This window comes from Procambarus clarkii, chromosome 39 (genome assembly GCF_040958095.1).
Source record: "Procambarus clarkii isolate CNS0578487 chromosome 39, FALCON_Pclarkii_2.0, whole genome shotgun sequence".
NCBI classification, from domain to species: domain Eukaryota; kingdom Metazoa; phylum Arthropoda; class Malacostraca; order Decapoda; family Cambaridae; genus Procambarus; species Procambarus clarkii.
Genome location: NC_091188.1, coordinates 11,044,086 through 11,069,458, shown reverse-complemented (window position 1 = coordinate 11,069,458; position 25,373 = coordinate 11,044,086). Strand labels below are relative to the sequence as shown.

At 41.0% G+C, this 25,373-nt stretch overlaps 1 protein-coding gene across 1 annotated transcript in view; it reads right to left on the bottom strand.

The window, feature by feature from the left end:
- Positions 1 to 6,677: 6,677 nt before the first annotated feature.
- LOC123760303 (uncharacterized) overlaps positions 6,678 to 25,373 on the bottom strand; it is a 107,133-nt gene continuing 88,437 nt past the window's right edge. The window contains exons 4-6 of the mRNA XM_045745874.1: positions 21,249 to 21,382; positions 19,476 to 19,605; positions 6,678 to 6,843 (exon numbers count right to left, since the gene is read on the bottom strand). Coding sequence (XP_045601830.1) covers positions 6,770 to 6,843; positions 19,476 to 19,605; positions 21,249 to 21,382 — 338 coding nt within the window. The 3' untranslated portion in view covers positions 6,678 to 6,769. The remainder of the gene's footprint in view (positions 6,844 to 19,475; positions 19,606 to 21,248; positions 21,383 to 25,373) is intronic.

The following is a 25,373-nucleotide window of genomic DNA, read 5'->3' as shown; positions in this document are numbered from 1 at the left end:
AAAGTGTACCATTATCAACACGCTGTCTACAAATTCAAGTTAAGTGTCTATCCGAAACCCATTATCTATCATTAGTGGCCATTAATGTCATTGGGTAGGGTTATCCGGTTAGATCACATGGAAGCCTCAAACTAAAGGTAATTAAGCCAGGTCCTCATGTTCCATGTACTGTTTTCTCTGATATAACTTGTCATATATAGGATTCTGGCTTCACAGTTAGCGCCCTTTTGACAGGTCAAGACGAGGAAGAGTTTGTGCACCAGTTACTGGGTGATATGGAAGCTACCTCAAAGAGGATAATTTGGTGTCTACACTCTAGTTATACCTGGTGGACTAACCTGCTGTACTATAAGAGAAGGAACCTCATCAATGTATGTAGCTATTACTGTAATTTGATTGGCTGCATATGTGTAATATAAACCCCCCCTAATGTGTAGAGGATCGATTTGTGAGATTAAGAGATTATTGCAGAAATACAGTCCACTTATCATTATACAAATTGCTATCGAAGTATATAAATTAACGTAAATATAAATTCATATAAATCAAATAAATATAAATCTCACAGGTCGGTTCCCACATTATTTGGTCCTTCGAACCGGATGACGGATTATTTGATCCTTTGAACCCACATTTGGTCATCTTAGTACCGGATGAACCAGTTATCCAGTGGATTCATTAAATATACTAGTGCAGTGTTATTTAAACAAAGCCAGCCAGTCATAGACAGCGGCGATGCCTCGTGGGAGCTCAGGAGCCTCCCTCAGCCGAGTTCAGCCTTAGTCAGCGGTTTCATGCACACCCACAGATTTGGTGGCGTGTTATTCTGTGAAATGACAGCGCTAATATAGAAACCAGCCAAATTAGTGACTGTGTCTTCGCGAGATTGTTCACGGATTTCGTGGTGTTACATTTCGCGAGAGATTATCTACGAATTTTGTGGAGTTTATTTCGCGAGGTCACTAATAACATTTAATACTTCTAGATAATATTAGAAGTTTCATAGAGGCTAATTAAGAGGCTATTAACAATAATTGTGTATATTATTTCTCCAAAATAGAGAATTATTTAATATATTGCACTAGTGATCACAGTATAATATTTACTAATTGCCAACCCACAACAGGGTAGGATATTAACCATTGACTAGTTGAACTATTATCGTTCATCCTAGTCCCATTATTACCATAGTCAGTTGTACTATATTCAACAACTTAGCACCATTAATGAATGGTGCAGACCCTATTTTGGGTGTAATTATTATCAACTCGAATTGAGTTGTATATATAATAATTTACTTATGGTCATTACACCTTTGAGTGATTAATTAGTGTCTCTACCATCCTAGGGTGATATAGAAGAGCTAACCTAAAGGTACTTCCAGTGACACTGGTTTATCACTCAAATCATTAGTGTGTATGATTGTATATATATATAATGTGTATTAATTTTAAGTGCTAACCTCTGGTAGAGGTAGGATTATTGCCTAGTGAGTTCAGAATTTACCCTAGGCTACCATCAGTGCTTGTTCAGTATTATGAGCAGCCCAAGTACAAGTCCCACAAGGCTTTACCAACGAGCCAGTATGGATAATGCAGGGAGAATGAAAAGAACCCTTGCAGGTCTTAAAGGCCACTTAACAAGACAGATCAAGAAATGTGAAGATTTGTCACAACAATCTCAAGTTGATTATGCTGACCTGGAAAGCTATTATCAAGCAGCTGCAGGTAAATTTGAGCAAATTAAATGTCAAATAGCAACATATGTGGCTGAACTTGCCAACACTAATTTATCAGAAACAGAAATAGACGACATTATGGTTGATCTTGCGAATTATGAAGATCACACTCAGGCCACGTTACAGCCTTATGTCAAATTAATTGCCCAGAACAAGGCAACAGCAACAACAACAACAGTTGCATCTAATACGAGTCAAGCAGAAGCTCGACTCCCTCCAATTAATTTACCCACTTTCTCAGGAAAAGATGAGGAAGATTGGGACGAATTTTGGAACAAATTCGTTGACCTTGTAGACTCAAAACAATCTTTACCAAAGAGTAGTAAATTCTCTTATTTGCAAGGTCAATTATCAGGTGAGGCTAAAACAGTAGTATCCCATCTGAGATTAACTAATGACGGCTATGATCTGGCAGTAAAACTCCTCAAGGATAATTATGCTGATCCAGAAGTAAGAACATCACATTTAGTTCATGAGCTGTTGCATTTACCCCCACCGGAGGCTTCAGCTGATTCACTCCAAGTCTTCAAGCTGGAGGTAGAATCATTGATCAATGCCCTCAGCCTGACAGCAGATACAAACGGGGCTGAGTGGGTCTTGAAAATAATTGTCCAGGAGAAAATACCTAGGGACATATTGAGACAAATAAGTGCTCATTACAATAAAAGTATCTTATCCATGAATGAAATATCTGAAGGTTTAAAGTCAGTAGTTCATCAATTACGAACACATGACAAATTAAAACCACCAAGTAAACCCTCAGAAACCAATAATAGTAAACCACAGAGTACCAAAGGTACTCCAAATCAATCTAGACAATATAATTCAACACCAAAGTGGAACAGTGGCAGTGTGGGCGTATATGCAGTGGGACCCTCCAAGCCTATAGTTACTGTGTCACCCAAGAACGTGACACCAAAGGGTACTGGAAACTATGGAACATGTTTGTTCTGCAATGAGAAACATTCAGTGTACCACTGCTCTAATTTTCCTGATAGTGACGCCCGTGTTGAGCGACTCAAAGATTTGCAACATTGCACGAGGTGCCTCAGGAAACATAACATCAAGGATTGTGATACCCAATTACACCCTTGTAATAGGTGTAACAAAGGTCAGCACCATGCAGCATTGTGCAGAGACACCAAAACAACGTCTCCAAACCCCAAGGTGGAAGATAGCATTCCCACCACAGTACAGTACTGCAAGGTGCAACAAACAAAGAGTGTCCAATCAGCAAAGTCTAAAGGTAATACGACTTTGCCTACTGCCCAAATTACCATCCTGAATAAGAGGACCAAGGTCCATACCCGAGGGTTGTTTGACCAAGGATCCCAGAGAACATATATCACTAAAAAGCTGGCAGATGAATTACAATTAAGGCCTGTAGCCCAGATGTCATTCAACATCTCAGGGTTTGTAACAGATGCAGGACCTCAAGTCTACCAGGTGGTACAACCATCAGTACGTTTAGGCAGGTACATCTGTCGAGTACAAGCCATTGTGGTGGACAAAATACCAGTAGACCTACAAGTTCAAGGTCTGAGAGCAACAGCCAAATTCCTGAGAAATGGAGGAATAAAATTGGCAGATAATATTAAGTCTGATCACCTCACTGACTTCGGTCTCCTTGTTGGGACAGACTATTGCCATCGATTCATCGGTAGCCCTACTAAATATCAGGGTATAACCATGTTAAACTCTGCAGGAGGTAAATTACTCTCAGGCCCAGTATCAAGCCTGAGGAGACCTATGCCTGCAGATAAACAATACCAGTAGAAATCTAAATTTGTCAGCTGATTATATTTCTCCAGTAGCATTATACTAAGGAGATTACAGTTGACTATACCAACAGAGGTTGATGTTAGTATCATCATTTGAAGCTGAAGATGAGTTCATGAGGCCTCAGTGGCAAATCAGTGAACAGTAGCCTAAAACAGCTACAAGTCACTGCGACCAATGTCACTGAACCCACTGCAGTCTCAGAACCATACTTTACTTTAATGATGAGCTATTCAATCTTCTGAATCAATTAACTAAATTAAACCCCAGTAAATCTGATGACTGATTTGATACATTTATTATTTAATCAAGATGTATTCCATGGGCCTCAGTGTTTATATATCAGTGACCAGTTACCTGAACAAACTTCAAGTTATATCTAATGTCACTGATCTCACTGCAGTCCCTGAATCATACTTGACTGTAGTACTTGATCACATCCAGTCTTCTGGGTTAAATAATATGTAATAAGGCTTGAATATTAGCCTTTCAAGAGTTGACAGGGAAATGAAATCGCATTAGACTTCTAACCCTTGCAACTCTAGTACGGGACATCCGTCCTGTACGAACAGACGCACAAATGTGTGATTACTAACTACTAACATCAAATTAATGTAATAATTCGAAGGAGGAGTATCGGTGTTCGTCTGTTCTAAATAGGACTTCGACCCGTGAGCAGCCCCCTGGGGAATTATGTCGGAAAATCCGACACCATTTAATAATCATACAGATAATAACTGTATTACCAACAAGTTACCCATAGAAAACGTAACTTGTAGTGGAATTACCGTCTATAGAAAACGGGATATCATCACCACATACTATTATAATTCACCAGCTATTCTGCTGGGAATTATTCTTAAATACATTAGTCTTTGGACTTTACCATCATAAAAACATCTTATATAAATTAACTTAATTATCAATATTAAAGTAGAGTAAATGTGACCCTTCTATCACTTTCTGAAATGTGGACAATGTAAGCCAGGCGTCAGAGTGAGGAGGAAGGGGCAGCCATCATTGTTTATACTAGACCAGAGGCTCACACGGGAGCAAATTCGGCTCCTGTTAAATTTACTTGGACGTAGTGTTATGGAAACTAAAAGTGTACCATTATCAACACGCTGTCTACAAATTCAAGTTAAGTGTCTATCCGAAACCCATTATCTATCATTAGTGGCCATTAATGTCATTGGGTAGGGTTATCCGGTTAGATCACATGGAAGCCTCAAACTAAAGGTAATTAAGCCAGGTCCTCATGTTCCATGTACTGTTTTCTCTGATATAACTTGTCATATATAGGATTCTGGCTTCACAGTTAGCGCCCTTTTGACAGGTCAAGACGAGGAAGAGTTTGTGCACCAGTTACTGGGTGATATGGAAGCTACCTCAAAGAGGATAATTTGGTGTCTACACTCTAGTTATACCTGGTGGACTAACCTGCTGTACTATAAGAGAAGGAACCTCATCAATGTATGTAGCTATTACTGTAATTTGATTGGCTGCATATGTGTAATATAAACCCCCCCTAATGTGTAGAGGATCGATTTGTGAGATTAAGAGATTATTGCAGAAATACAGTCCACTTATCATTATACAAATTGCTATCGAAGTATATAAATTAACGTAAATATAAATTCATATAAATCAAATAAATATAAATCTCACAGGTCGGTTCCCACACGCTATGCACAAGTAGGAAAGCAATACAAGCTACTTACACGTCTAAATTAAAGTATACAAAATAGATATTCAGAATCTGCTTGAATTCCCGAATCAAAATATAACATGATCGACCACCAATGAGTGTTGGTGATAATGTGGCAATCACACGATGTTCGTATGTGTTTATATGCCTGGAAATGTGTTCGCATAGTAACGTCACATGTTACTATGTAAAGATGGTAGGGTTGCCACCATATTTTTACTGTAGGGTGATGGAAGAGGTGCCACCATGTTGCCACTGTAGGGTGACGGGAGGATCATATGGTTTCCACTGTAGAATGATGATAGGGAGCCACTCTCTTGCCAGGGCAGAATGATGACGGTGGCAGGGCTAAAGGGCTGTGAAGGGCCAGGAGACATCCAGAGGAAATTCTCAGGACAAAGTCAAGGACACGTGATGCAGGTATATCTGAAGACATGAGCAGTGACATTTGAATATTTAAGAATGTTAACAGGCATAGTAATGGTAGGGGAGGAAGAAACAAGGTGAGATGAGGTATACTTGAGAAGGATGATGATGTAGACGGATGTGAAGAAAGCCTGATAACAGCCACAAGGTCAGGATATCATAAGGGCGATACACTAGAAGCATACTCCGAGTATCATTCAAAACTCATTATCCTTCAGTGGATTTTAAATATATTTGGGGAGTCTAGGCACGTGAGTTTGATCCCATTGTACCGCTTCAATATTTTCTCATATAACAAGGTGTTATTCAATGACGTACAGAAACACCAAGATTAATGTAGACTGCGACTTTAGTTAACGACGTTTCACCTGAATAATGTCTTCATCAAATGCAATAAAGAGGACAACTTACTCGAAAAACGTCACCTACAATTAAAGTCTAGTTTCATCTTGCTGTTTTTCTCCACGGCCAAAAACGCTTGAAGATGGCAGTAATGTCAGGTAAGTTTGGTGATTATGACACGGTCCTCGAAATCAGAGATTTGTGGCTATTAGAGAAGTGCGAAAATGAAGAAGAAACAACCGATAGAAGTCTATGGATGAAAGAGGAACAGCCAATAGAAGAAGCCTATGGATGAAAGAGGAACAGACAATAGAAGCCTATGGATGCAAGAGGAACAGCCACTAGAAGCCTATGAATGAAAGAGGAACAGCCAATACAAGTCAATAGAGGTGTAAGGATCAATTAGCAATAGCGATAGAAAACTGTGAATAAAGAAGGCGAACTAAGAAAATATAGCCTACCTCTGAATAATTTACCGCGCCCAGGGCCAGTAGGCTGAGGACAGGAAGACTGCACGTGAGGGAAGTGTGGTGATGACGATGACTGAATGAGAAACGACGAGAAAAAAACGTCAATGAGTGATACATGAGAGAGAAAGAGAGAGAGAGAGAGAGGGAGCAGCCCGTGGCTGCAGACGCGATGAGGTACAAGTCTGAGGGTGAAGGACCATCTATGGAGGCGTGGCGGCGATTACTGATTGTTGGTGGGGAGAGCTAGGGTGGAAGTGACGGAGGGAGGGCGGCACCCAGAGCCGCTGACAAGGTCACGCGTGGCAGCTAGATAACCATACACTCGATGGGGAACTTGGTGTTGGCGTCCATCCTGCTGAACTCCTCGGGCGTGGGGCACTCTGGGGACACACACAAAAGAATGAGTTAGTACTGTAGAAAAGGCAGAATTTATTGCATTCCGGAGATTTGTGATTGACATACAAACACACGTACGAGCGGACAGCGTTCGTGATCCGGAACCCGATTGGATCCGGGTTCGATTTCCGGTCGGTACAGGAACAATTGGTGCAGTTTATTTCACCTGATAACTCTGTTCACCAGTCAGTAAATAGATACCTGGGAGTTAGACAGCTACTACGGGCTACTTCCAGGGGATGTGAGTGTGTGTGTTAGAGAGAAATATATGTAGCAGATCGATATAATACAGGAAAAATAGATTGGTTAGAAAGGTAGGATCCAAGAGCTAATAGCTCGATTCTGCAGGCACAAATTGGAAATACATAAACACACACACACACACACACACACACACACACACACACACACACACACACACACACACACAATCAGGTCTACCACGTGTGTGACTGATGGAGTTTACCTGTCGTGTTTTTATGCTCGGTTCTGTAATTAACCTGGACCTTATAACCTGCACCACCATCATCATTGTTCTCCGTGTGTCAGGTAGAATTATTCTGTTATTTCAGTGGGTATAATGCTGGTTTCCAGATGCCTAGTGTTCTCTTTCTCCGCTACTTTTATCGCCATCGTTAAGAAGAATTAAACATTTTAGCTGTTAATAAAAGTAGGAGGATTGGTTAGCGAACGTGTTAAATCGGGATCAACTTGCTGGGGTGGGCATTAAAGGCTTGGTGTAGCTGGTTAATTGTGACTGTTCTAAGAGAAGTCCGCCAGAGCTTTATACCGACAGATTAACAATTACAAAAAATCGAGGAACTTACAATCGGGTTTGTCTTGTTAGTGTGTGTGTGTTGCTGGGGGGTGTTCTTGTTAGTGTGTGTTGCTGGGGGGTGTTATTGTTAGTGTGTGTGTTGCTGGGAGTGTTCCGCTATTGTCTTATGACTGCATAGTGAAGTTACCTATAAACATAACGCTGGAGGACATACTATCACACACACACACACACACACACACACACACACACACACACACACACACACACACACACACAACCTACAGTTTCAAATGTAGATATGATAGAGCCCAGTTAGCTCAGGAATCTGTACATCAGTTGATTGACAGTCAAGAGGCGGGACCAAAGAGCCAGAGCTCAACCCCCGCAAGCACAACACACTCAGACACACACACACACACACACACACACACACACACACACACACACACACACACACACACACACACACACACACATACACTCACACACACACGTACACACACAAAAAAAAAAAACACAATGAAAATTCTAAAAATAAGATGGTTGTGTTTACTCTGCGGAGTACGACACAAGAGTGGAAGCCAAACTTGGTTCAGTCCCCCACTCACGGCGCTCACACTTTTCTTCTACACAGTAAACGGAAAGGCACGTCACAGTAGACCTAAATGTACGACTGTGACTTATTTTTCTTCCTCACGTTCTGCCCAAGTTAACAACAAAGTGAATTTCCCGACTGATATTGAACGTTTCACAGAGAGAGAGAGAGAGAGAGAGAGAGAGAGAGAGAGAGAGAGAGAGAGTGAGAGAGAGAGAGAGAGAGAGAGAGAGAGAGAGAGAGAGAGAGAGAGAGAGAGAGAGAGAGAGAGAGAGAAGTATGATCCATAAAATATCTTCAGGTTGTCATGCTGCGAATAATTTTAACAACCAGAGTTAAGTATGATGACAGAGAGGCTGAAAGACAATTACATTAGAGTATCAAGAGGTCTATGCAGTGGCTCTTTGAGTCTGCATAACTTGTGGATGAGTCCAACAAGAGAGTATCACAGGTAACCAACCAGCTTTGAATGATATATATATATATATATATATATATATATATATATATATATATATATATATATATATATATAGTGAATATATTCCATTTGGTCAACAACTCTGTATATCCTCGTGGCTTAAAACGAATATCTCCTGGCGTTGTAACCCGATATCCGCACGCTCCACTCAGGAATAAAAGATGCGGGTGCGTTGAGTGGTGGTAAGATAACACCGCCGGAAGGGTGTTTGCACTCTTTCTTGGCTAGCGGTGAGTCGTAGTTGGTGTCAGCCAAGCTAGCCAGGATTCATTGAGCCCTTACGTGCCCACTTACGAGCTCCATACCTCTTTCCATAGATCATAGCGGGTTAGGCTGATTAAAGTTACGATGTCATCCAAGACAGTAACACCCTGTGGATTGAGAGCGACCTCGTAACCCACCGGAACACATCAACTGTTTAGTAAATACAGACTAAGCCAACATGATCGTTTTGTTGAGGTAAAGAGGTCGTAAGTAGAAGTTCAAAGCTCGTAAGTTGTGATACAGAGTTCGTAAGTAGAGGTATAGATCTCGTAAGTAGAGGTGCAGAGCTCGAAGTAGCAGTACAGAGCTAGTAAGAAGTAGAGAACTTGTAAGTGCTTTGTGAATCCCTGGGAGAGTAGTGGTGAGCCGTGATTCAAAACTTTATATTTCAGGCGTCATATATTATGAACCATGAATAATGGGTTAAGCCATTGGTCAGACTTTATAGACCAAGCGTCATGGGTAAGGAAGTCTTCATGGTACAGCCTCGTAGGTAAAGCTTCAATGGTTTAATTTAGCCTCGTGAATAATGCTCCAAGCTAAATTGGATATCTTCAAGAGTGAAGCTCATGGTTAAGGTCGAAGCTTCAAGGACAAGATCTCGTGGGTTAAAGATTCATGAGTAAGCTTCATGAGGCTACAAGAGTGAGGCGTCAAGCGCATGGTTTCACATGTCACATTTTAGTCAAAGAATCCCTCGTTCTTTTTCCTCTCTCTGGCGGTAAATTAAGCAATTCAGCAGTGAAACAGAAAGTTTTACAGAGTTCCACGGAACGAGAGTGCAAGCCTGTTCACTTGAGTTACACAGCAGGCAGGGCAGCCCGTCCACGTACAACCCGTTCTCACACTAGGCTGTATAAAGCAGCGGCCGTCCTCCCCATTGACGTAGTTATCAATTTTAACATTGTGTGTATTAAAAATTGGTTTGTTCTCATATATATATATTAATATTATTATACATACAAATTCTATGTATAGTTAGACGTAGGTTAGGTTAGGTGTTTAGGTTCTGTTGGCGATTATTTGTATTTGAAGTATGTGGGTGAAGCATTTATAGAATTGTGGTTCGAACAGAGGACGTGAGCAAAGGACTTGTTCCGGAAGTGTTCGGACGTTATCAGTTGTGAGTCGTGTGTAAACCGTTTTTCACATATAAACAGGGGGGGTTTGGCGGCTGGATTAACGAGCTTAGATCTTTGTATGCGAGGACGGGCTGATACATAAACAAAGGCCAAAACCGATTCCATGCAGCCGCTAAACCCCCTGTTTATGAATGAAAAATGGTTTCCACACGAATCACAACTGATGATGATCGAACACTTCTGGAACAAGTGCTTCGCTGAAAAATTGTGTTCGAACCACAATGTTGTAAATACTTCACCCACATACTACAAATACAAATAATCGCCAACAGCACCTAAATACCTAACCTAACCAATGCCTAAATATACACAGTATGCTAATATATAACTATTAATTTATATTTTGGAAATTCCTATTTTGAATGAAGATGTTAAAGTTGATGAATGTGTCTTTGGGGTCGACCGCTGGATGGAATGGACTTGGTCTGAGGATGGGTTGGTGAGGGGCTCGATTTAGCTCCTAGTAGGTCTTCTTCAGTTGTGGAATGTTTGACTTCCACTGTGTTAAAGGACAGGGATTTGCTTAATTGAATTCCACGATACCTGCACTGTCCTGTCCCGTCGTGGCCCAACCACTTGGGGTAGACGATAGAGCGACGGTCTCACTTCATGCAGGTCGGCGTTCAATCCCCGACCGTCCAAGTGGTTGGGCACCAATCCTTTCCCCCTGCCACAATCCCAAAAACCTTATCCTGACCCCTTCCTAGTGCTGTATAGTCGTAATGGCTTGGCGCTTTCTCCCGATAGTTCTCTTCCCTGTCCCTTCGTGGGTTTCAATGGCCTTCACCTGCAACATATGACAATACTGACTACTGGGAAGTCAAGATATATGACATTTATGACAGATTTTATATATATATATATATATATATATATATATATATATATATATATATATATATATATATATATATATAATCTACAATTAATTTACTTGGGCCATTGTAGCCAATACGAGAGGCAGCAATAACAACAACAATATGAGAGGCTCTCAGAGACACGCAACTGGTATCCAACACAGACTTTAAGCCTAATACCTCCATACTTAATTGGTACTCCAGGGGAGGTTACCTTGAGGTGCTTCCGGGGCTTAGCGTCCCCGCGGCCCGGTCGTCGACCAGGTCTCCTGGTTGCTGGACTGATCAACCAGGCTGTTGGACGCGGCTGCTCGCAGCCTGACGTATGGGGAGGTCTAAAGTCTCAGTTGGATAGCAGTTGCGTGTCTCTTGAGATCCTTCTCTTATTGTAGGTATTCAATAGCCTGATTGGTTGAACTACAGTCTTTCTGTTTTTTTCGGTACTGGGTTGGAAGCTCTAATGGTCCAAGTGAATATATATATATATATATATATATATATATATATATATATATATATATATATATATATATATATATATATATATATATATATATATAATGTCAGCAATGTCATTATATATATCTTGACCTGCCAGTAGTCAGTAGGCTATACCTGTTAGTAGTCAACAGTGTTGTATATCTTGTAGGAGGCACATATAACTTTATTTTTATAAACATTGTAGGAGCTGGAGCTGTATTTAATTAAAGTGCCCACCAGCGGGAGTATCCCCCCACCTTAAAGTTCAAGCTCTAAGGTGCTAGGGTGATCCCCTACCCCCGTCGCCAGGATGATGCCCCCCGCCCGGCCAGCACTCCACCATCCGCCGGGCGGGCGTCGGAAGACAACAGTCAGGACCCTGTGGTCAACCAACGGCCGAAATACACCAGGAACCCCCTCGACCGAGGGAGATGCTTCAGACCTGCCACGACCCCAAGGGCCAGATTCACGAAAGCTCTTACGCAAACACGAACGTGTACATTTTTTCTCAATCTTTGGCGGCCTTGTTTCCAATTATTAAACAGTTAATGAGCTCCGAAGCACCAGGAGGCTGTTTATAACAATAACAACAGTTGAATGGGAAGTTTTCATGCTTGTAAACTGTTTAATAAATGTAACCAAAGCCGTCAAAGATTGAGGAAAGATGTACACGTTCGTAACTGCTTTCGTGAATCTGGCCCCATCTTTTCAACCCGGCCTCTCAACCGGTACGTCTTGTGCGGTATGGTCACCGACGTTTTAAATAATAAAGTACTGTGAAAACTAGCGGCTCGCGAACATCCACGATTTTCAATGCAATGTTAGGTGGGTTGCTTAGGTTCGTATGTTTCTGGTTAGGTTAACACTTTTGTATTTTTGTACGTTGAAGAGAACGGGCAGCTTAGTGTACAGCCTTCATGCCTTAGCCACCTGGAGGCGACGCCATTATGTGGTGATGGCGTCGCCTGCTTCTACAGTGGTGTAATTGACGCCTGTAGTTCACCATCTTCAGCAGGTCAGGGGCTGCAAGGAGTAATCTGACTTTGAACACTTCAAAGGGATAACAGGGATAACGATAACTTTGAACACGTCACGTAACAGGGATAATGATAACTTTGAACACGTCACGTAACAGGGATAACGATAACTTTGAACACTTCACGTAACAGGGATAACGATAACTTTGAACACTTCACGTAACAGGGATAACGATAACTTTGAACACGTCACGTAACAGGGATAATGATAACTTTGAACACGTCACGTAACAGGGATAACGATAACTTTGAACACTTCACGTAACAGGGATAGCGATAACTTTGAACACGTCACGTAACAGGGATAGCGATAACTTTGAACACGTCACGTAACATTGATATTTGAACACACAGTTCATTTAACACCTGATCGCCAGCATTTAGATTACTGGCCAACGCGGTGTCTCGTTGTTGTTGTTGATGTTGTTCCCAAATAATCTCAAGCATTCAGCCAGGAATATTATTGTTATATTTTTTAATACTTCGAGACCGGAAGTATCTCAGGCACTTACATACCACGAATTTAAAACACAATTAAATTTTTCCAGCAACAATATCCTTTATTTCTTGGAAAATATATATATATTTTTTTCTCTCCAAGACATAGCTAAAGAACGAGGAAAACAAGCGGGAGCTCGTTAACTTGAGCGGAAGGCGAGTTAACGAGAGGCGTCCCACACAAACCTTCCCACACTGTGGGAAAGGCAAGTGGGAGAGGAGGGGGGGGGGGGGTTGGGGGTGGCCTGGAGGGGGGGGGGAGGGGGGGTGAAGAAGAACAGTCCAGTGCGTGCAAAAAAGTTAGTTCTTGGTCGTTGAACATTTTTTTTTCTAACGTACACCAGTTTCTATATCACAGTATTTTCCATCTCTGGCAACATTGTTCAACGCTTTCTGCTGATAGTTCCCTATCCTTCCATCCATCACTTCAGCCTCCATCACAACAGCCGCCATCTCAACATTATCCGTCACAACAGTCTCCATCACAACATCCATCACAACAGCCGCCATCTCAACATTATCCATCACAACAGTCTCCATCACAACATCCATCACTTCATGCTCCATCACAATAACCTCCATCACAACAACCTCCATCACAATAGCCTCCATCACAATAGTCTCCATCAAAGGTGTAGTCCACTTCACATTTCACGCTTCATATTTAATTAATATAAAGATCTTGACTTGAAGCAGCGACACAATAATATTCTGTTGTTATTCGCTTCAGGGCTCCTGTCAGCTGGGTGGACAGCGCTTCGGATTCGTAATCCTGAGGTTCCGGGTTCGATCGCCGGTGGAGGTGGAGACAAATGGGCAAAATGTTTCTTTCACCCTGATGCCCCTGTTACTTAGCAGTAAATAAGTACCTGGGAGTTAGACAGCTGCTACGGGCTGCTTCCTGGGGTGGGGGGGGGGGGGGGGGGAACACTAAGGAAGCCTGGTCGAAGACCGGGCCGCGGGGACGCTAAGCCCCGAAATCCTCTGAAGATTATCTTCACATAATAGTGACAGCGAGCTGTTTTCGTGAATTAATTTCCTGTTAATTTTTATATAATTAACTAAATTATATAAACAGTTAATTTCCTGTTTATATAATGCTAGTTTTGTCTCATTAAAAGATATAGACATCAATTTGTTTTTTCAGCAACGGATAAATTTAGTTGATTTTTTCATTATGTTTTAATATTTTTCAATATTATTTAATTTTTAAATATTTTTTATTATTTTTTTAATGTTTTAATATTTTTCATTATTTTTTTTAATGTTTTAATATTTTTTCATTATTTTTTTAATGTTTTAATATTTTTCATTATTTTTTTAATGTTTGTATAACTGAAATTCATTAAAGCAGATATATGTTGTGTTTTAATAAAGATTAACATTATTATGCAGACTGCATCATTTTCAGTTTATATAATCAAATATCCAGCATTAGGAAGAGTTTAGTTTTAAGCCTATTTTTTTTAAATAAAATTATACAAAGTAATACATACATTAGAATGCTTTCATTATTTAAATGAGTGAGAGATAATTTAGCGACAAGATATATATACACCGGGAGGTGCAACCCACTACTCAGTGTATATACATGGAGTGTATATACAGTGTATATTCAATGAGTTTACTTTAGTTTTGGATAATGCATCAGACGATGAGTCATGATAACGTGGCTGAAGATATGATGAACAAACCAAACATCAGAAAGTGAAGAAAAGATGACTTTTCGGACGGTCCTGGACCGAATCATGTCTCACACGGCTTGATAATGATCCAGACCGGACCGAAACGTTGTCGCTGCCTCATTTTCTGTTGTGTGGTTTGGTCATTATCCTGGACAATGTGCAGAACTTAAGTATTCTTGTTGGTTGATCATTAAGCAACTGTGGCGGCCTTAAATAACCCACCAGAGGTCTGATAGACCTTTAGCCCACACCAAAATTAGATAACATTGCAAAGTTTAGATAATACCTCACTGTCAGTATTATTAAGTGATGGAATGGCTATAGTTTTATAGACTTCGTGTTCCCTAACAGGAAGACAATAATAAATAACCTTGGAATAGACACTGAGCATCACAGGCAAATCAGATTAAACATACCGTGTATAAGTTAAGTGAGGAAATTCTCTGAGGAAAATCCTCATCTCTTAAAGTCACGCTCTCAGGACGATCAGAATATTCAGAGTATGGATCTCCCACCCAATCACACACTTGTGTTGAAAGAAAAGACAAAATAATGGTCGAGTTTGATCAACTGTTCTTCCAGATTGGTTTCAATAAGACTTGAAATTTGCTGATAGCCTCCTTCACTCAGGAGCCTCAGTAGTAGTTAAAACATTTCAAAATGTTCTTTTGGAATATAATTTTTCCAAAGATTCAATCTTTTTTTAAATCCAAGAATTTTCTCACTTGAAGTCAATACATTTTCTCCATGACTTTAGCAGTGACTTGTTCAACTTATTCATGTGATCAAAAATGTCTGCTAAGTAGGCTAGCTTCTGCAACCATTCTTCATCTTCAAAGCTGCTGGCCAAATTTTGGCTTATTGTTTTCTTGAAAGAACTCCTGCAATTCATCCCTCAACTCGAGCACCCCTATTTAGAACTCTTCCTCTACTCAGCCACCGGATTTCAGCATGTAGTAAGAGATTTATATTCCCTTTGTCCAGATTTTCACACAGCTTTTTTAAACATTCTGGAGTGAACTGGTCCTTGTTTAATAAAGTTGACTATTTTTGAAGCATCGTTAAAAACTTTTTTCAATTGATCTGCAAGATATTTTGAAATCAGCAGCACTGAAGAAAGCAGTGTTGTGACAACAGCATCATTTTCTTGTCTCATAAGAGAAACAAAACCTCTTATAGAACTAACCATTGATCGGGCACCGTCACCACAGCAGTACACCGTCTCTTATCTCTCAAGGCTCTTTTAGTTTACCTTCGTTGAGAAACGCTGCCTAAAGCAACAATTTGTAAAACTAATAAGAAATGGTTTAAACGAAATAAGAAAACATAATGAATAATGAAGTACGTGAAGTTAGCTGGACAGACAAATCCTATCTCAAAGGGTTTTTTTTCCTGCAGGTCTGTGAAACAAAGATTAAGGGGTAGATTGTGTCTTTGAATACTGAAACGATTCAGGTAAATAATAATGACAAAGAAATGAATGGTAATACGTATTTTGCCAATGAATTTACTCGAGAAAACTTTACATTATGCCGGCAGCTCAACAAATCTATGAAAGTGGAGAAGAATAGCTGACTTATTTAGTGGTTACCGATGATATTAAATAATAGAAAATGAAAGTTCAACAAATCCTCAAAGTTATCTTCTCAAGGTTATTTTGAGATGATTTCGGGGCTTAGCGTCCCCGCGGCCCGGTCCTCGACCACGCCTCCTTTTTGTTACACACCCCTCCAGGAAGCAGCCCGTAGCAGCTGTCTAACTACCAGGTACCTAGTTACTACTAGGTGAACAGATGCATCAAGGTGAAAGAAACATTTTGCCCATTTGTCACCACCTCCACCGCGGATCGAACCCGGAACTTCAGGACTACGAATCCGAAGCGCTGTCCACACAGCTCTCAAACGCCCTAGTTTTTGTCAGTAAAAAGAATTTTCCAGAGCGTTAAAAGATGTACAGAATAAAGGATGGAGAGCCTTTGTCTTGAATATTTAATAAATCAATAGAGTTGAACACAATACCAGTCGTAGAGGGTTCAAAATTTGGAGCCGTTTTTTTAAGAACGGAGATAAATCTCTTGCGTGGAATTATCGTCCCAATTAGCTTAACGTCTGTTGTAGGCTAAATTGCAAAAGACATTTCTTCACTTTTTAAAAAGTATAGAATTAATAAGGGATTAACAACATGGTTTTACTAAGGGCCACTCGGGGTTAATAAATGATTGTCACATTTTTGTTCTTTGACGTAGGACAATTCTTTGATAATCTACCTCATAAGAGATTCATTTGAGAGCTAAAGGCACATCGTATTGGTGAGTCTACCTATTTGACGATTTCGAGTGTTTTGAAAGCCTAGCCTAGCCTAGCCTGTGGCCAGCATTCCCTGTTGACCGCCTGGTCTGTGAGGCTGTTTGCCTTTATTGCTCTCAGGTCTACATAGCCATAATAGCCAGCCATATCTAGCTATTATACCAGAAGCAGTCGACATAGCCATAGCTGATCCAGTAACCCCCATGAGAAACTTGTCCAGTACTCTCTTAAAAATTTCCACTCTAGTTCCAACAACATTCTCCATATATATATGTCGGCAGGAAATTACAGAGTAGCGGTCCTATGATGTTTCCGCCTCTTCTACAGTGCTCTATTACTGTGCTGACAGGTCCTACTTGTGTCAAAATAATGCAGAAAGTTAACAAATAAATAGTTAAGTTTTATTTGGTAAATGTTTAAAAGGAGTGGTCCGTGGCTCTAGGGCCAGATTCAGAAGCAGTTACGCAAATACTTACGAACCTGTACATTTTTCCTCAATCTTTGACGACGTTGGTTTCATTTATTAAACAGTTTACTAAACGTCCCAATCAACTGTTGTTATTGTTATAAACAGCCTCCTGGTGCTTCGGAGCTCATTAACTGTTTAATAATTGTAAACAAAGCTGCCAAAGATTGAGAAAAGATGTACAGGTTCGTAAGTGCTTGCGTAAATGTTTCGTAAATCTGGCCCCTGGACAGTGGTCTCCTTAATTGTCGACTCACCAGCGAGAGTCCTGGGATCGATTCCAGGCCGGGACAGATATGATTGAACACATTTCCTTTCACGTAATGCCTCTATTCACTTAGTAGTAAATAGATACCCCAGGAGAAACCTATAGGAACACCGGAGAAATTTGTGATCACAAAGAAATCAAAATGACGTGATATATCACGCTATTTTGATTTCTTTGTGATCTGAGTGAGACGTAAGAGTGGGAACACCATACCGCAGGCCAGAGTGTGGCTGGATCGACTGTAAAAACCCAAGTTGGGCTTGGGTGTGGGGGTTCCAGACCCTCCCAGTGAATTCAGTAGAGTTATGGGTTGGTCGACTTTTGTATCATCATGACCGAGTCGGTTTGAGCAGGCGTCTTTGCTTTACCAGAACGCGAGTTTGAGTCACTATATATATATATATATATATATATATATATATATATATATATATATATATATATATATATATATATATATATATATATAGTATTAGGTTCATATAAAATCAGTTTTCTGTACCCTCAAAATAATAAATTCCGAGGGTATAAATCTCGAGAAATTCCCTGCGGGACGTGAAGCAAATTTTGCAGAGCTCAAGAGGCATTATACACCAGCGATGGACTCGGCTAATGGAGCCCCTCCAGGCCTTTCGTTTTCCGTTTTGGGGAGAGATTTACAGGTTGAGTAAAATATTGTGCACGGTCGTCACGATTGGCTGTGGTGCTGGCTAGTGCTGGCTAGTTGGGTGTGGTGCAGGCTAGTGCTGGCTAGTTGGGTGTGGTGCTGGCTAGTGCTGGCTAGTTGGGTGTGGTGCTGGCTAGTTGGTTGTGGTGCTGGCTAGTTGGTTGTGGTGCTGGCTAGTTGGTTGTGGTGCTGGCTAGTTGGTTGTGGTGCTGGCTAGTTGGGTGTGGTGCTGGCTAGTTGGTTGTGGTGCTGGCTAGTTGGTTGTGGTGCTGGCTAGTTGGTTGTGGTGCAGGCTAGTTGGGTGTGGTGCTGGCTAGTTGGGTGTGGTGCTGGCTAGTTGGTTGTGGTGCTGGCTAGTTGGGTGTGGTGCTGGCTAGTTGGTTGTGGTGCTGGCTAGTTGGGTGTGGCGCTAGCTTTGGTCCCGCCTCTTAACTGCTAATCAACTGGAGTTCAAATGTGTGTGTGTGTGTGTGTGTGTGTGTGTGTGTGTGTACTCACCTATTTATATCTGCAGGATCGAGCATTGACTCTTGGATCCCGCCTTTCTAGCCATCGGCTGTTTACAGCAATAACTCCAGTCCTATTTCCCTATCGTACCTAGTTTTAAAATTATGAATAGAATTTGCTTCCACAACCTGCTCCTTAAGCGCATTCTGTTTTTCCACTAGTCTCACACTAAAAGTGTGAGTTGTGGAAAATTCCAGTGAGTACTGGAAACCATTTTCCAGTAGTGGAAAATGGTTCCACTTTTGGAAAATGGTTTCACAAATGGAAAATGGAGAGATGGTTCACGAGGTACACTCGTGAACCATCTATAGTGACGGGAAGTGTAAGAGTGAAGGATGAGACGTAGTGAGGGGAGGATGAAATGAGAGGGACTGCAGGAGAGAATGCCAGGCAAAGGGAATGCTGAATGTAAGAAGCAACTTAAGGGAAGAGGAAGGGGGAAAAGTGACTGGGATTGTGGAACCAAGCCCATGACGGAACAGGGAGAGAGCCCCCAGTGTGTAGAGATTGTCGGCGAGCTGAACACCACAAGTTTTAACATACAATCCCCAGCTTAACCAGGCTAAGAGAGGAGGGACTTACTCTTGTGGCAAGTGTGTCCGTAGTGCCCCGTGTTGGCACAGAGGCACTGGTAACCGGGGTCCTTCACTGTCTGAGAGCACACGCCGCCGTGCGCGCAGGGGCTCGCCTCACATGCGTCCCTCACCTCGCCCTGAGGAAAGAGATGTCACGCATCACAAACTATAATGCTACTGTGAATCTTTTACGCCCAGAGGTGTTGATACCCTGAGGTCCGCAGGCGTTATCTGATGCTTGGTGCTTCATATTCCGTTTTGAATCCATAAATTATACCTACAATGTGTATTTACTATCTTATAATGACCATTGCTATTTAGTAAAGTATGATTATAATGACCAATGCTAAAAAATTATCAATATTTTTTATTTACATAAAGAAACTTAAATTTTAACAATTAAGTGATTTATATATGAGTAATGGTTTTTGATGATGTTATTGATCACTCCACAGCCTAATAACGTGTGGCGAACAACACTTACTGTCAAAAGGAGAATAAAAAATATACATTTTAACGTGAAAATAATCATATAAATTACCTTTTGTTCAGGATCATGAAATGAAGTTCTACATTCGTCTGAATGTGTCATAAATGTCTGGTTGGATGAATAATGGTAGGAACACGAAAATTTGTTTCAGTGAGGGGGGTGATTTCAAATTTTCTGTCTTCGAGTAAATTATTTCGGCTAGTGGTGCAATTTGGGCATCGCAGTCCGCAATATGTGATTTGCAGACTGCAATATGCAAATCTGTGAACCATATGCATATTGTTATAGAGAGAGTTACTGCGTGGGTCGTCCCTCCAGAAGGATGAGGAAGATGGTAAACTCACAGTGGGATGACGACAGAGTTTGGGCAACCTCATAGTGAGTATATAACTTGCTTCTATTGTTTTTGGTTTGATGGAGTATTATTCAAATATACTCTGAATATATATATATATATATATATATATATATATATATATATATATATATATATATATATATATATATATATATATATATAATATGCGAACAAGCTTGAATGGTGCCCAAGCATATATGAAACTAAAAACTCCACACCCCAGAAGGATTTGAACCCAGACAGCCAGGAGCACATGCACCATGGCGTACCCGGTTCTTTAACCACTCGACCAACCGTGAATGTACAAAAGGCATATTTAATCTTACTTCTGTAACAAATATATCATCAGTAAGCTTACGTTAGAGTACCATCATTCATTGCATCACAGAAAAGGGATATGTATATCAAATATGGTCCCTCACTTCTCGGTGTATTTGCACTTGAGTTTAATTTAGTCCTGTACTATGTCCAGGAAAAAAGTATACTCGCTGGATGGTCAGTAAGCATTGTGATGGACTTAAAACACTTCCAGAGGTTGGTAGACTTAAGCCCAACACCCATCACATCAATAGGGGTATAATGCAATGAGATGGTCCTAATAACTCTCCAGAAATTGACTGGCCTTAAGTCCAACACTAAAATACATAACACGAAACGCAGCTTAAGTGAACATTCAACACACACGACGACTATGTTGCATTCAGTGCTGTAAAGCAGGAAACTCACCCAAACATAACATGATGCAGGGAACTCATTGGAGTACAGAGAGATGTAGATTATCACCTGAGCAGAACTTGAGTCACGGGACCCATCGGAACGCAGCGTGAGACATGGGATTGACTCACCTGAGCACATCATGAGACAGGAGACTTGCTGAAGCACAGCGTGAGTCACGGGACTCACCTGAACACCCCGTGAGGCAGGGGACTCACCTTGAGGGCGGCCTGGCACTGGTCACGGGTGGAGTATCTGAAGGTGGTGTCGCAGCCGAGGCCGCAGACGCAGGCGTCCTCGTCGATCCTGCAGCCCTGCACGAGCTGGTCCGGCTCGCACGCCAGCACTCCTCCTGTAGCAACATGGGCCGTGGTTAATGGCGTGTTATATAGTCTCCATAACCTCTCACCTCCCACGGTCAGGGGTTGTGTGGTTAATGGTGAATGTGTTATATAGTCGACTTGGCCTGAAACATCTGAAGCTCATATGTGTATACTTCACATGTTTCAGGCATAGCACACGTACAACAAAGGCTGACGATGAATAACTCGGACAAACAGAGAAGAAAACAAGTATTATCAACTTTCGTAATACATATCTTGTACTGAAGTTCAAATTCTTTACCAAACGTTATCATTATGATTTAGGTGATGTTTTACACCTGTATGACACTAGAGGGTTTACCCGGCGGTGCCCGGGATAGTCACTCTCTCTTCCTTCTCTTCCCTCCCCATCTTCCTACCCTCTCCCCTCTTCACCATTCGTCTTTCAACCTCAAACAGACACACATTTCCATTTAATACTGAATTCTTCGTCATCATTTTCAAGTGAAAAAAAAATCCGATTTTGAGGTGGGAGGGAGAAGAGGAGGGGGTTGCCATTTTGCCTTACCCCCTCTTAATAGGGCATCAATAGGGCCGATCTCGATTAGCCTATATCCGCCCCAGACTATCACACCCTGCAAAGTTTAGTGAGGCTAGCCATAAGCCTCTGGCCTCCGTCCTTTGGCAGCCACACTCTCTTATAGGTTGGTTTGGAATTCACATCCCACAGTTACAAATATACAGCATCTTTTGTACATAATACTCTATAATATATTCCAATCATAACAATCCAATAGGCGGTTTATATTGCTGTGAAATTAGTTAGAGCCCAGGGGATATTGCTCTCTGAATTCTGTCTGATTATCTAGCACTTGATACGCAAGAGGATATAATTACCCTGGCGCTGGTGCAACTTTACTACAATTTCAGTTCAGCCTCTCTCTCTCTCTATATATATATATCAGTGCCTATATTGTATTTATATGAATTTTATATTCTCAATGTTGAAAATAAACGTTAAAATTTTGTTTTTAATTATCCTAATTTGAAACATTTGATGAGCGAGCGCAGTATATGTATTTTTTGTCTTAGAGTTGTAATTATATAAATGTTAAATAAATCAGTTTCCCCTTCTGCCACGCAATATCTGGCAGTGTGGCGTCCCAACTCGGAAACTTCTCTCTTCATTTACAGTTGCCGGGGACAAGGATCAGCGCTGGGCCTCCACTGCCGGCAGGGATCACCTCCATCGCCTCGCGGCGCCATCCTGGACCTCATCCTAGCTCCACGTGGGCCGGGATCACCACCATTGCTATCCAGTGTCATCCTGAACGTAATCCTAGCCTAACGTGGGCCAGGATCGTCACCTTGGCCTCACTGCTCTACACTGCTCTTCGACAGGGGTAACTGCCTCACTTCTCGCAACACCTGCATGAAATACCTTTGCCCATTTGCTTTCACTTTCCCTCTGATGATGCTCGGGTGTACTTTATGGAAACACGTCAGACCCATTAGAATGCGTATAATTATATTTTGATTATAAAGTTGTCCGTTTCAGTTTCTCCCACAACATGCTATATAGTGCATGTTATACAAATATTCTATAAGGTAAGCTGTGTACAAACACACAGTGGAACGAAAGAATATACAAACTTAATACAGAGAGCGTCGAACGACAAGAGAATGCAAAATACACAAACATGTTATAGTGTAGAGTGTATCATTTGCAACTATGCTGTGATTGCGTCATATGAAACTGAGCTAAGGAATGCGTCGCATACAAATAGGCTGTAAAATACATCTCATAAAAAACATGCTGTAGACTGCGTCGTAAACAGCTATTCCGTAGAGTGCGTCGTACACAACCATGCTGTGGAGTGCGTTTCACCCAAACCATGCTGTGGGGTGCGTCACACTCAACCATGCTGAAGAGTGTGCTCGCTGGCAATCTGTTTCTCTGTTTGACATTGTGACGTATGGTATAATTTGCATCTTATTACTCTTTTTTTAATGAATTTATTTCCTGGGGGGTTTAATTAATAGGTTAATAACTTTAACATCTGGCTGGTAATGTATTCATGGAAGCCGGCGTAGCCGTGCACTAAATTTGTACGAGTTTCCCCTACGAATAAACGCGTGTGAATGTTAGAACCTAAAATAGAGCTTGACTGCCGCAGTGCAAATATTGACCAGTCCGCTGGGCAAGGATTCATGAACGCATTTATGCAGCCACTTACGAAACCTTTACATCTTGCCTTAATCATTACAGATTTGTTGACATGTTATAAAGAACCGAGAAGTTGTTTATCCTTGGGTGTTGATGGTTCGAATGTTGTAAATTGTATATGTAAATTGATTGTTGACCAGACCACACACTAGAAGGTGAAGGGACGACGACGTTTCGGTCCGTCCTGGACCATTCTCAAGTCGATAAGGGACGACGACGTTTCGGTCCGTCCTGGATCATTCTCAAGTCGATGTCGACTTGAGAATGGTCCAGGACGGACCGAAACGTCGTCGTCCCTTCACCTTCTAGTGTGTGGTCTGGTCTGGTCAACATACTTTAGCCGCGTTATTGTGACTCATCGCCTGTATATGTAAACAAAGTCACTATAATTAAGGAAAGATGTACAGGTTTCGTAAGTGGTTGGGTAAATGCTTGTCTAATCCTGGTCAAGGATGTTTGGTTATATCAGCGGAAAAAAACACTGATGCTAAACAAATTTGAAAACTGAACGGAAGACGGTATATAAAGTGTGTCGGTGTAAAATACATAGAAGGGCATTCCATCCCACCATAGAGCCTGACTATTTTCTCGTAGAAACCGTCTAACCCCTGAATAAGTTGACATAAGATGCAGAGGTTGTGCAAATTTTATATTTAATTTGTTAGTTATCTCTTAAACTGTGTGAATTTCATTGAGTTCCTGCTTTAAATTATTTATGAATTACCTTTGATAATGTATCCCTTAATGTTGGTAAATAGTGAAATAAATGGATTATTCCTCTTTCTCAAGGTCATGTCGAATTAGACCTCGGAGCTTTGAATTATACAATTAAATTAATATTAAAGCAAATCAAAGATCAGTTATCTTTTATTAATATATCACTTATATATCGTGAACTTTCTCCTAACGCGTCATAATCGTGCCTGGGGACCGGATAAAAATAACATAAAACTAGAAAAAGCTAACCTATCCTTACTATTCTTTTTGCTTCGATAACCTCTGTCAGGCTTGATTAAATTAATATAAATTAATTTTGTTTCCCCCTAAAAAATGTTTTCAGCTAGATATTCACCAGAGACTAAAATAGATATTTTTCCCACGGGATTTCCTGCACGTGTTAACATCGTATAACGAATTGAAGTGACGATTGTTTTGGGGTTTCCGCCTAACAAAGTTTGTAGCCCGTTGCTTTTCGTTTCGACAATATAGCGTGCGTTTGTTACGGGTTGCTGACAGCAGCACCGTTCGCCCTTGCTCGCTCTCTCTCCTCGTGAGAGAGACCATTCAGCTTTGACCGTGTTTGATCTATTGCTGACTCAGAGTGACTCCCATACCACCAGCCGTACACAACTATATTGAGCTAGTCGTTCATGCAAACTCCACGTTTCCATCAAGGAGAAGAGCTGGTCGCAGAAAACGGAAGACAGCAATGTCGCATGCTGATAAGAGACGCAAAATAGTGGACACAATGTTTCCTTCAAATACGCTAAATAATTAGGAAAATGTGAAAGTTTATCCCATCATCTATATGTAATTCTTCAGTTCAGCGCACAGACTGTTACCAATTTTGTGACAACAAATTCGAGTATTAAAAACGGGCTGTGTAATATACCAGCCCGTTCTCTTCATTTGCCACTTCATTATAAAAATAAAACGTGAATATTCTTAGTCGTTTGTTTTCTTAATAGAGTGCATCAATGATATTGGTTACGGTAAAGTAAAAACGGCAACCTATTGTCTGGGAGGACTGGTTGGATATATATCCCCAACAGAAAACAACAAAAGACTCCAAC